Source organism: Chrysemys picta, chromosome 20 (assembly GCF_011386835.1).
Source record: "Chrysemys picta bellii isolate R12L10 chromosome 20, ASM1138683v2, whole genome shotgun sequence".
Lineage (NCBI taxonomy): Eukaryota > Metazoa > Chordata > Testudines > Emydidae > Chrysemys > Chrysemys picta.
Genome location: NC_088810.1, coordinates 517707 through 530303, shown reverse-complemented (window position 1 = coordinate 530303; position 12597 = coordinate 517707). Strand labels below are relative to the sequence as shown.

The 12597-nt window shown below is 58.7% G+C and overlaps 1 protein-coding gene across 1 annotated transcript in view; it reads right to left on the bottom strand.

Annotated features, from left to right (window-relative positions):
* Positions 1 to 12597, bottom strand: part of LOC101946241 (hemicentin-2-like) — a 94020-nt gene that overhangs the window by 61216 nt on the left and 20207 nt on the right. The window contains exon 9 of the mRNA XM_065574632.1: positions 10160 to 10232. Within this exon, the coding sequence (XP_065430704.1) occupies positions 10160 to 10232 (73 nt within the window). The remainder of the gene's footprint in view (positions 1 to 10159; positions 10233 to 12597) is intronic.

The window sequence follows — 12597 nt, the reverse complement described above, 5'->3', positions numbered from 1 at the left end:
CTAGTGACCCGGCCATTACAAGGATGGTCGGCGGCCACGGGGCCCGGGGCTAAGGCAGGTTCCCTACATGTCTTGGCTCCGCGCGGCTCCGGAAAGCGACCAACCTGTCCGGCTCCCAGGTGCTGCTCCCACCCCCAGCACCAGCCTGGCCGCGCCTCTGCCGAGAAGCCGGAGGGACATGCCGGCCGCTTCTAGGCGCTGACCACAGGCACAGTCTGAAGGGGAGCATTTAAACCACGCTGGCATTGCCACACATCAGCTGTGCAAGGGGCTCTATTTCTGCCAGGGATTAGTGACATTTCTGCTTGTTTACTGGAGGTGCAGGAAGAGGTGGTGGGACCTGGCCAAAAGGAACAAGTGAAGCTGTTCATTTCCCGCAAGGGGTGAGGGATAGATCCGTGTATATGCGCGCGGGACTCACCCCTGCGGCGCCTCCTGCTGGTGTCCTGGGAATTAGCTCGTTTCCAGCCTTGGAGCGCCCTCTGCAGCCGATGTCCCACTGCCGCTGGGCCCCCACATCCCTCCCTGGACTCCGGTGCCCCGTTATCTGGGGTGCTGCCCCTGGCAGTGACCCCTCACTATTGGGGTCTCCCCTCCCCAGGGAACCCCCACCCCATCCCCAGCTCGCCTCAGTCATAGGCTACTGCCAGTCACAACTCGCCCCCGTGCCCTGGGGCAGACTGCAGGGTCACCTCTCCTCACAGGCAAGGTGGGTCTGGACCTGCTGTCTCGGCCTGTCCTTGGGCTGCCCCCGGCAACCCCAGTCCCTGTTCGCCCTTAGACTAGGCCACAGCCTGGGGGGTTCCAGGCCGGAGCTCCCCAGCTCCCTTGGCCTTCCCCAGCCCTGCCCCACTCCAGGTCCCTTCTCTAGCTCCCTGCAGCCAGGCCCATCTCCCTCCACCGCTACAGGAGACTGGGTGTCTGCCCCTGGCTTTATAGGGCCAGCTGGGGCTGTCTGGGGCATGGCCCAGCTGTGCTGCCCCCCCCAGTCAGCCCAGCCCAAGGCTCCCAGCCCCCGCCAAGGGCCGGCTTTTAACCCCTTCAGGCCGGGAGCGGGTGACCACCCCGCTACAGTACAGCCCCGGAGTGAACATCAGAGGATCTGTTTCTTCTCTCCGCTGAAAGAAATGCAGTTCTTGCCTTTCCAGAGGTGACTGACTTCAGAAATAAAGTCAGACGTGGAGCGATGCCTGTCCGGGACGCAGGAGAGCGTCTTCTGATTCTAGTTTGGGGGAAAGGAGAGCGACCACAAATACACATCAAGCGCCAACATCAGGGCCCTGGAGTCAGCAAAACATCACCGACTAGGATGGGGGGGGCACATTGGGGTTACGAAACTGTCTGGAGGGCCGGGTAGGGAAGGCTGTGCCTCCCCAAACAGCCTGGGCCCCACCCCCTATCTGCCCCCTCCCTCTTCCCGCCCCCCTCAGAACCCCCAATCCATCCAACTCCCCTGGTCCTTGTCCCCTGACTGCCCCCCGGCCCCTAACTGCCCCCCTGCCCTTAACCGCCCCTCCTCCCCCCCCCCGGCTCCCTGCTCCCTTACCATGCCCAGCCCTTAGGGCCATTTAGAAACTGACAATAACAAATGTTAGAAAGTGAAATCTGTCCCCTTTCATCTTTGCCTCTGTCCTTCTTTAAAGAAAAAAAGCTGCCCTCCCCCTGGGACCTTCCCTCTAAGAGCAGGGTGTGCCCCCCATCCCCCTGCAGCTCTCCCCACTTGTTCCCTTCATTTTCTTTCCCCTTTCTGGGGCTATTTCCATCAGATCTTTTGTCTTTTTGCTCTATTTACTTCCTGCATTAGGGTGGACTAGGCCAGAGGGTCAGGGTTGGAAGGGTTCTCAGGAGGTATCTAGTCCAACCCCTGCTCAAAGGGGGTCTAAGCCCCAGGCAGATTTTTGCCCCAAACCCCTACATGGCCCCCTCAGGGACTGAACTCACAACCCTACATGTAGCGGGCCATTGCTCAAACCACTGAGCTATCCCAGGTTCTGCCACACCCAGCCCATGCAAGGAGCAGTGGATCTAAGTCCTCCGAGCAGCCTACAGAGACTGTGCAGGAAGCGACCAATCAGGGACAGGATGCAGAAAACAGCCAATCAGGGCTCAGGAGGGTCCTATAAGAGGAGCTGCAGCGGCACACCCAGTCAGTCTCTTGCTGGAGCTGGGGGAGAGGAGAGGGGCTCTTGGCTGGCCCAGGGCAATGGCAGCACCATGGACAGCTCAGGGCGGGCGGTGAGGACAAGCTCCCGGCTGGTTGCTGGGCCTGGACGTAGACGAGCCCGGCGGTGAGGGTGATGTGCTGGCGAAGGCTGGGGCTGTGGGGAAGTGGCCCTGGGAAGTAGCTGTGGTGTGTGGCTGCTATTCTTAGGATCCCTGGGCTGGGACCGGGAGTAGTGGGTGGGCCTGGGTCCCCTCCCCTCCCATAGGCCACTGGGGAAGTGGGCTGATGGTTGACGTGTGATCCACCCCCAGAAGGGGAACTGAATGGCTAAGAGGCCCAGCTGGGGCCAGAAGAGACCCAGTGGGTGAAGACAATTGTCTCCAGGGAGGGAGAACTTTCTGGTTTGATACTATGTGAAGGCTGCAGACACACTTGACCAGGGGGTGCTCATGAGAGAGGGGAGCCACCCTGTCATATGCCCTCTTTCCCTTGCTGTTCTCTGGTTGCCTCCCCTTCTGGCCCAAAGCTTCCCAATCTCCTGCCCTGCTCCCTGGCTGTTTCTAATCGGCTCCAGGTGCTAACAAAGAAGCAAAGTCAGATTCAGATACTGAACGAAGGAGTTTTCTAAAAACCCCTGTAGTAAAGGGAGACTGACAAGCTTCCCCCATCAGGTGAAATTCCCCATGGTGCAGAGAGCTGGGCCAAGGCCTGTGCCCCAGGTAAACGTGCAAAGCAGGGTTTAGCTCACCACTGTTGACGCACAAGCTCAGAGTTGTGCACTCCACTGTAATGCAGAGCGGTGGCATTTCCCCTGGGTCAGCCCCGTAAGACCCTACTGCAGTAAAACCCAGCCCCGGCCTTCCTACCCCTTCCGAGGAAGCCGTGTGACTGTTCCCTGCTGTGATGGGGAAGGAGACCAGGGTAACGTTCTAGCCCCACTGACTCAATGGGAACTTTGCCATTGACTCCCGTAGTGCTGGGAGCTCACCCGTAGCCCTGCTGATCGCAGGTCAGACAGAAGCATGGACACGCCTCTCAGTTCAATGCACACGGGGGGCGTTCGTTAACCAAGAGATGCTCGGCTGTCGGAACGACCTGCAGCTGCGAACGCTGGCAGAGTCCGACTGGGGGACTGGATGGGGGGTCAGCCGGGAACACACGACTGCAGGTGCTTGGAGAGAGCAGCTGTGGGGGCAGAGTGGGGGGCAGATGGAGGGAGGTTGAGTTGGGTGCGTCTCTAGGGGCTCGGTAGCATGGTGGGAGGCAGGAAGGGACAGAAGGATTAGGCATTACCAGAGGGTTCGTGTCCTTTAGCAGAAGGAATGACAAGTGGGCACCAGACGAGGATTTACTTGTCAAGGGACCTGTGTTGAGGATCTGAGGACTGAGTTGACGTTTGCTTGGAGCTCTAAGGGTGAAATGATAAATCTGACCACACCGGTAACAGCAGGTGCTGCTGTTCCTGGCCAGGTGCTGGGGCAAAACTGCTCCACCAAGAGACCACCCAGGTGGTAGCTGCTGGTACTGTGCCCCCCGCCCCCCCCATGCAGCTGCCAGGTGGGCTATTGTCTAATCCCATCACGTGCGGCAGAGACGGGGCTGATAATCGCCGGGTTCTATGTAGTGTTTTACTTGGGTTGAATCTGTGTCTCACACTGGGGAGAAATGACGCCGTGTTACATTATGCAAATGCCAGATGTGCAGTGGTTGCTCAGGGCCCCAGAGACAGGTCTCCTCTTCAATTGAGACCCGATCGAAAGCCCATCGTTGGGAGCCCCTCCCCTGACTTTAACGGACACTGGACTGAGCGCCAGATGTTTTATGTGACTAGGTTAGATCATGTCCAAATCCCACTGCCATTGTCCTGCCTGCTGGGTAATGTTCTCTGCCCAGGCCCATAAGGTTCCCAGGCAGACTCTACCCATTCGTCTCCGAGTTGTTTGTGTCCCCAATTCCCTGTTGTCTTCCTGCCCGGGTTCTCCCTTCCCTGTAACGTTCTCGTTGGCTATAGACAAGGCGTTCTACATCGGACAGCGGCTTGACCTCAATGTTGCAGCAGGACCCCTGTGGAGAGTTGGCTGGATGTGAGGAGTGAGCTCTCCTATGAGTGGAAGGCAGCAAAAAACCCACCAACAACCCCTCAGCTGTAGATAACAGACGACCCCGAATGTGAAAAGTAGGGCATGTTCCTGTCGCGCCGAGTAACCACCAATCTTCTCAGAGGCTGCTGGTGGTGGGAGAGGTCTGGGACCTATGTCAGACCCAGCTCACCCCACGGCTGGACGGAAAAGCCGTGCTGAAGTGCACCTGACTGCTCACGGAGTGGCAGAGGCTGTACTGAAGACGGCATCAGATCAGTGTCTGGTGACGTAACCCTGTGGAAAAGAAGGTCCTGAACTTGGGGGAGTTTAGGTACCGGCTGAAGTTGTTATACGGAGGTGGGCCTGTGACTAAGTGGGGGGTGACGGCCTCAAGCAGACAGGAAAAGAGACTTTGTGTTTCTAGAGCTTGGTGCACTCATGGGGAAATGGGACAAGAAGTGGGTGTAGATGATCAAATAAATAAGACGGCAGAGTCCAGTTTAACTGAACTGCTACATTCTCCGGCTTCCTTGCCACCGTCTTCTTCCCCCCCCCCCCCCCAAATAAATCCGGTGCTCGTCAAGTCCGGCAATCACTGGTGACGCTGGGAATTTTTCCCCACAAAAAACTCTGCTGAAAACGAACCGTTTTTGTTCTTGCTCAGATTTCTGTTTGAACCTTTTTAAAATGGACACTCGGAAAAAGTTTCCATTTTGTCAAACCAGCCGTGTTCTGTATGGACTGTTGTGCTGGGGAATGTGACTGACCTTTGTCTTGTGTTGCTGAAATGCTACACGCTGAAGAGCTTGCGGTAGCCATGGGGATGTTTTAACAGTGAATGCCTTTAATTATGTCAATGATTAATATGATCAGTACAGTGTCCCCTGTGCTGTTGCGTTTGACTGTTTTTATGCCGTCTCTCCATTTTTAATTGTGATTGTCCGGCCGAGTCTAGTATTAAAAATGCGAATGAAAATCGTCTGGGGGATTTTCTCACTCGTTCCCATTTGTGAGATAAAGGCACCGGTTGGCTGTTAAAATGATCAGCAATGAAATAGTTAATGTAGACGTTCACAAATTGGTACAGAATTAACACGTCTGCTAAGATGCACTGAGCAGTTCACATCTCTGAGCTGTTGTTCCCGCCTGCCTGCAGGCTCAGGATGACGGCGCTGCAGGGCTTTTCTGACCCCACGAAGGCTGGACACCGAGGCTGGGATTGTTAAAGGCCCAGGAGGACGGTGACCAGATGCCATCGGTGGCGCTGTGGTGGGGGTGGTGCTGGCGCTGTTCAGTGCTGTCTGAAGTCAGCAGCCGCGCCGGAGTAAATCCCAGGGCTGTGGAACAAAGGGCAGGAGGCGGCTGTCGGTCTCCCAGAGACCTTCCTCCCATTCCCCATGTGGCTCCGTCTTTGCTTTTCTCTCACGCGCTGCCCCGGCACATGCCAATGCGGTTCCTGGTTGTAACTAACCTGGGTGTCTCAGGCTCACCACGGCTGCTTCTCCCTGCGACCAGAGTGTGTTGCTGTCATTCCACTGTTGTCTCCTGTGGTGCGATATCGGGGGACAAGCTGCTGCCGTCCCAGTATTGAGTCATTGTTTCTTGGGACATGGCAGATCTGGGGCAGGAGGCTCCCCTCTGAAATCCCGGGTCCCAAGTGGGGACTGACGTCAGGACAAGGAACACAAGAATCAAGGGGGGCAGGCAGGGGTCTCCACTGGTTCGGGCTTCGAGATCCCGTTCCTGGCTCTCACTAGACTCCCTGTGGCTTTGGGCAAATCACTTCTCCTGTGTCTCAGATTCTCCCATCTGTAAAATGGAGCGAATAGTAGTGACCCCTCTGCACTCACTTAGTACACGGCTTTCTGCTCTTGTGATCGGGCGTGGGGCTGGCGGGAGTGCTCCTAACGGGGTTCACCTGCGCCGGGACGTCAATGTGCTCTGACCCCATTTTCACTTCAAATGACCCCACGAATGGGCAGGTGGACATGGGGTGGGGCTTCTTTACAATGGATGGAGACCCCGCTGGGGAGAGCCGTGCCCCACCGAGCTGCCTTACGGAGTCTGCATTGGCCGATCAAGCTGTGACCTCGGCTACACGCCCTTGCATGGGAGAACTTCCCTGGAGAGGGATTTCAAGGACGTTCAGTTTGGGGAGAACCAAAGCAGAAACTTTCCGCTTCCAGGCGTCCCTCGGGGAAGGGTCTTCACAATTCTTGTGAGCCCCCCTCCCCGCCCCATCCCAGCTATAATGATCTCAGCTGTGCTGGTGCTGTGTCGGGGTCCCTCACCCGAGTTCACTTCCCTCTACTGCAGCTTCAGCCAAGATCCCCCTCAAGCCGCCTCTTGCTGGGATGTCTCCTCAGTGCCACCTCTTGCCTTGTCCCCCTCAGTCTTGTTCTCTCAGTTCAGTCCCATTATCCGACCAGTTTGGAGCTCGATACAGTCCCGGTGAGGACCCAAACTGTCCTGGAGGATTTCAGGTGGAAAGCGGAGGCCGTGAGGGCTTTAGCTGTACTTCTCCCGGTTGCTGACGGGGTGGCAGAGTCCCTTCTCTGGGCGGTTTGTGTCTATGGAGTCCTGGGTAAACAGCGGATGGAGCAGCTCTTCGCTGCTCTCTCCCCTCTTCGCCAATGGATGGTGGTGATGAGCTGTGTAACGTCTGCGTTTCGCGCTGCCAGGCACACACATTGCATGGGCTGGTAGCGGTGATCTCTGCTCCAGGTACCAGGGTGACCGACACTTGTAAAATACAGACACGGTGGGTGAGGCAGGTCATTGCTTATTGAACCAACTTTTCTGGCTTTCAAGCCCCACAGAGCCCTTCAGGTCACAAGAAGCTGGAAAGCTTCTCTTCCACCCTCAGAACTTGGTCCAGTAGAAGATATGACCTCGCACGTCTTGTCTGTGTCTCCTCCTGGGACCAACACTGCTACAATACTGCTCCTGAACCGGATAAGTTACATTCTGTTCCAGGGGCTGGATCGGTGCCTACAGCCCGAAAGAAAATTGTACAGGGACTTTTCGGCTAAACTATTGCAGCTCAGCGTTCTCTCCTGCCTCGTCTGAGCCCTGGAGCACTTGCAGATCGGTTCTCGGTCTCGTGTGAGGTCACTGGACCAGATATTTAGACTCCTAATTCCCAGCGATTTCAACAGGAGTTCAGGGCCTAAATACCTGGTGAGGATACAGACTGTCCCATTCTGATTCGCCAGTCCTCCAATGTCCTCTGCCAAACCCAGGGTAGGAAAAATTGGCTACCTCAGGAATGAAATGCAAGCAATAAAATCCTTGTCCCAGGTCGCACACCCTGTTCTGTTCCCTTTTCAAGTGAGCTCACTGCCCCAGTCATGTAGGAACCACAAGTTCTCCTGTTTTCTCTTTACGGATACAGACTAACACGCTGCTACTCTGACACCAGCTAATCCCAGTGTGACAAAGTTCCTCCTCTATCTTGGTGGGTCCTGCGCTTATTGGCGGATTTTCTTGCCTCAGAGATTCACCCTGTGGGTTGGGGAACAGCCCAGAGACCTTCCCCTCTGGGAGAACCCACAGTCCAGGTCAATTGGGAGGTTTGGGGGGAACCCGGGGCCACCCTCTACTCCGGGTTCCAGCCCAGGGTCCTGTGGACTGCAGCTGTCTATAATGCCTCCTGTAACAGCTGCATGACAGCTACAACTCCCTGGGCTACTTCCCCATGGCCTCCTCCAAACCCCTTCCTTCTCAGATTCCCTGCCTGCCCTGGCTCTGCACTGCGGACTGGGAGCTGCCTGAGGTAAGTGCCGCCCGGCTGGAGTCTGCATCCCAACCCCCTGCCCCAGCCTGGAACCCCTCCCGGAGCCTGCACCTGACACCCCCTCCTGCACCCCAACCCCCTGCCCCAGCCCGTAGCCCCTCCCACGCCCTGAAGCCTCATTTCTGGCCCCGCCCAGAACCCGCACCCCCAGCTGGAGCCTTCACCCCCCCCCCCCACATCCCCAGCGAATCATCCTCCCCCCACAGTGGCCGAAGGGGAAGTGAGCAGATGCAGCTGGGAAGGGGAAGTCTGAGCCGGGAGGGGCCCCGTGGGGCTGTTCTGCCTGTGGGCCCCGGTCCCAGTGCAGAGTCCCCCCCGCCAGGTTCGAGGCAGGTCCTGGTGCAGCAACAGGCGATGGGGCAAACCCCCAACAGGCCGGGCGGCCCCTGGAGAGCGATTCTCTTGGCAGGTGAGAAGGGGGGTCAGACCGGGAAACCCCGGTGTCCGGGACACAAATGCATCCAACAGAGAAGAGCAGAAACGAAGGTAGAGGGGCTGTGGGTCGGGAGTGAGGGGCTCTGGCAGAGCCGGGGGGGGGAGACAGGGCTGGGAGAGCAGGGGGCTGTGGGTCGGGAGTGAGGGGCTCTGGCAGAGCTGGGGGTGGGAGACCAGGGCTGGGAGAGCAGGGGGCTGTGGGTCGGGAGTGAGGGGCTCTGGCAGAGCTGGGGGTGGGAGACCAGGGCTGGGAGAGCAGGGGGCTGCAGGTCGGGAGTGAGGGTTGGATCGGACCACAGATGGGGGGAGGCCTATTGTGTCGTGCTGCACAGACCCCGACCCATATCAGGGACCTTTCTCGCTCTTGCTGATTTCTGGTTCATCTCTGCCTGTCCCGTCGCTGTGGGGTGGGGGCACCAGCCCCCTTGTGTCCCTCGCTCTGATCCACCCTGTGTCCAGGGGTCTCAGACCCCTCAGGGGGAGTTCGTGTGTTTGAATCCCCCAGCAGCTTTGGGGAAACCCCCCGTCTCCACGGGGCCATCGGCAGCACCTGCCCCCACCCCGCCCTCTGCTCTGTGACTGGGGAGTGACAGCCAGAGCTGGGGCCCCAGAGACCCGCATCCCCCGCCACGGCACAGAGACTCTTGTGTGACGGAGCAGGGACCGGGGCGGATTTGACCTGGGAATGTAGCCTGGGAGTTACATTGAGGTACCTGAGCTGTAACCTGAGCCAGGAGGGGGGTGGGAGAAGTGACACCTTCTGCCCGGGAGAGGGACAAAGGAGAGGAGGAGCAGAGGGGAGGGGGGAGAGCTGCTGGAGGGATTTGGGAGTTTTCAGTTTTGGGCTGGGAGGTGCAATGCAGGGAACCCCAAGCTGGGGTCTAAGCTCCCTGCGCTCCCCAAGAGGGCTTGATTGAGGGGTCCTGGTTGTAGCTACGAGCTCTGCTGTAGACTGTGTTCCTGTTCTCCAATAAACCTTCCGCTTTACTGGCTGGCTGAGAGTCATGGTGAATCGCAGGAAGCCGGGGGTACAGGGCCCTGAGTCCCCCACACTCCGCGACAACTGGTGGTAGCCGTGGGATCTACTGCACCCCGTGGACGGCGCGTCCTGCAGTAAGTGACTGGGGAGCAGCAAAACGAAGGGGGATCGACGGGGACCAGGTGGGCTGAAGAGTCGGAGAGAGACAGTTTCAGGGGGCGATTAACCCCTAGGAGTGTGTGACCAGCGAGGAGGACTGTTGCAGTAACAGGGTCCCCCGGGGGGTCGCAGCGAGCGGTCCCGGGGCGGAGCAGTCTGCAGCTCGACCCTGACAGAGAGGGGGTGACCTGAAGAAGGGCTGGCACACTAGGGGTCCCCCTGGAACGGTGGAAAGCGGAGAGCACAGGCCGGCGAGTGGCCAGCAGGAGGATGGATGCTAAACGCCTTAAGAGCGACCTGGTGGAGCTGTGCAGGCAGAGGGGGCTGCGCATTGGGAGGCTCACCAAAGAACAGCTCATTGCCCAGCTGGAAGAGGGAGATCGCTTGGATGAACCGAGCCCTGTCCCTGAGGGAAGCCGCCCGGTGGATGCAGCGTGGGCCCCGGGGCCTGACCTGGCTGGGAGGGGTCAGACTGCTGCCGAGGACATCCCGAGACCCTCCCTACCTATACCTAGGGGAGGGGTTGGGGGAAGCCCAGCGAATACCGAGGACACCCTGACCCCGGCGGCCAGCAGGGGATCGTCCCGGCGGAGCTCCCCGTCCCGGGAGCGGATGCGGCTGGAATATGACAGGGAAATGAGACTGAAAGAGCTCGAGTTAAGGCAGCAAGAACTGAAACAGGAGCGGGAAGAGAAGGAAAAACAGCGTCAGCATGAGCTGGAACTGGCCAGGCTGAGGAGCAGTGGGGCCCCGGCTGCGGTGAGCGAGGGGGGACCCAAGACTGCAAAGAGCTTTGATAAGTGCTTCCTGGCCCAGCGTAAGGAGGGGAAGGACATGGATACCTTCCTGACGGCCTTTGAGAATACCTGCGAGCTGCTCCAGGTTGACCCTGCAGACAGGCTCCAGTTTCTCATCCCCTCAGTGGACCCCACAGCCAGGGAGGTGTACAGCCGACTGAAAGGGGCGGAGACGGGACTATGAACTGTTCAAAAAGGCCCTGCTCCGCGAGTTTGGGCTGACCCCTGAGATGTACTGGAAAAGGTTCCGGGGTCAGCGTAAAACCCGTGAGGTCACATACCTACAACTAGCCAACCGGGCGCAGGGGTATGCCCACAAGTGGACAGCTGGGGCCCAAACTATAGAGGACCTGTTTGACCTAGTCGTACTGGAGCACGTGTATGAGCAGTGCCCATCCGACCTGAGGCGATGGTTGATGGACTGAAAGCCAGAGAACCAGCAGCACGCAGGCCAGCTGGCCGACGAGTTTGTGAACAGTCGGGCAGGGGATAACAGGGAGGAGTCCCAAAGGAACAGTCCCACCACAACGCAGAGAGAGAGTCACCATGGGACCTCCCAGCGAGGAAATATGGAGAACACCCACCAAAGGGGAACATCCAGCGTCAGGTCCATCCGACCCGCTCGAGGGGACCCACGGGACATGGGCTGCTATCACTGTGGCCAGAGAAGCCACATACGGGCCCAGTGCCCCAGGCTCAGGGACAGACTGAGCAGACCGAACCCACAGAGGGTTGACTGGGTAGAGACCCAGTCGGACCAGGGGCAGCGTTCCCCGGCCAGTGGGGCTGGCAGAGTACCACCTGCTAAGGAGGGAGGAGAGCTCCAGGCCAGCTCCTCTGGGGGTTTTTGGTTTATACGGTGGGCGCGGGGCTGTCCCTCTGGAGAGAGTACCTTGTTCCCCTGGAGGTGGATGGGAGGAAGGTCAATGGATACTGGGATACGGGCGCAGAGGTGACGCTGGCCCGGCCCGACGTGGTGGCCCCAGATCAGGTGGTGCCCAAAACCTACCTGACCCTGACGGGTGGGTGGGACCCCATTCAAGGTGCACACCGACCACTCTCCTCTGACCTGGCTGCACCAGAGGAAAGGAGCCAACGCCAAGCTCCTAAGGTGGAGCCGGCTCCTGCAGGATTATGACATGGACGTGGTCCATGGGAAGGGAAGAGACAACCTGATAGCGGACGCGTTGTCCCGGAGACGGGGCCCTGAACTTCCCCAGGTCACTGGTCAGAGTGACCCCGCTCAGTTCAGTCTCGAAGGGGAGAGAGATGTGACGGAGCAGGGAGCCGGGCGGGTTTGACCTGGGAATGGAGCCTGGGAGTTACATTGAGGTACCTGAGCTGTAACCTGAGCCAGGAGGGGGGGTGGGAGAAGTGACACCTTCTGCCCGGAGATGGACAAAGGAGAGGAGGAGCAGAGGGGAGGGGGGAGAGCTGCTGGAGGGATTTGGGAGTTTTCAGTTTTGGGCTGGGAGGTGCAACGCAGGGAACCCCAAGCTGGGGTCTAAGCTCCCTGAACCCCCCAAGAGGGCCTGATTGAGGGGTCCTGGTTGTATCTACAAGCTCTGCTGTAGACTGTGTTCATTATCCAATAAACCTTCCGCTTTACTGGCTGGCTGAGAGTCACGGTGAATCGCAGGAAGCCGGGGATACAGGGCCCTGAGTCCCCCACACTCCGCGACAGCTAGACACACACGTGTGCAGAGACCCGCAGACACGTGACACCCACACAGAGACCCGCACCCCCACCACGGCACAGAGACACTAGCCACATGCGTGTGCACAGGGTCACATGCAGACACATGACACCCACACAGACACGGCTGTGGCCGGGACACAGATACAGACACACACAGTGCACGGACACAGCTGTGCTCACACTCACGGAGACTCAATCATATACACACAGCCGCAGAGATACCGCTGTGCGTACACACAGAGAATGCACACACAGCTCAGCTCAACAAACACACACCCCGCCCGGGCTGGGGTCCAGGGGAAGGTGTTTGGGACGATGCTGTCGCCAGCTCGACGTCGCTGTCTGTGTCCCTGGTGCAGCCCCAGCCTGGGGGTCCCGTTCCCCAGGGGCCTGGGGCAGGTTCCCCCAGTCGGGGACCGAGCTCTGAAAGGCCAGGCCGGGCCGTCCTTAGGATTTATGGGGCCCTGTGCAGTATTATTAAACTGGT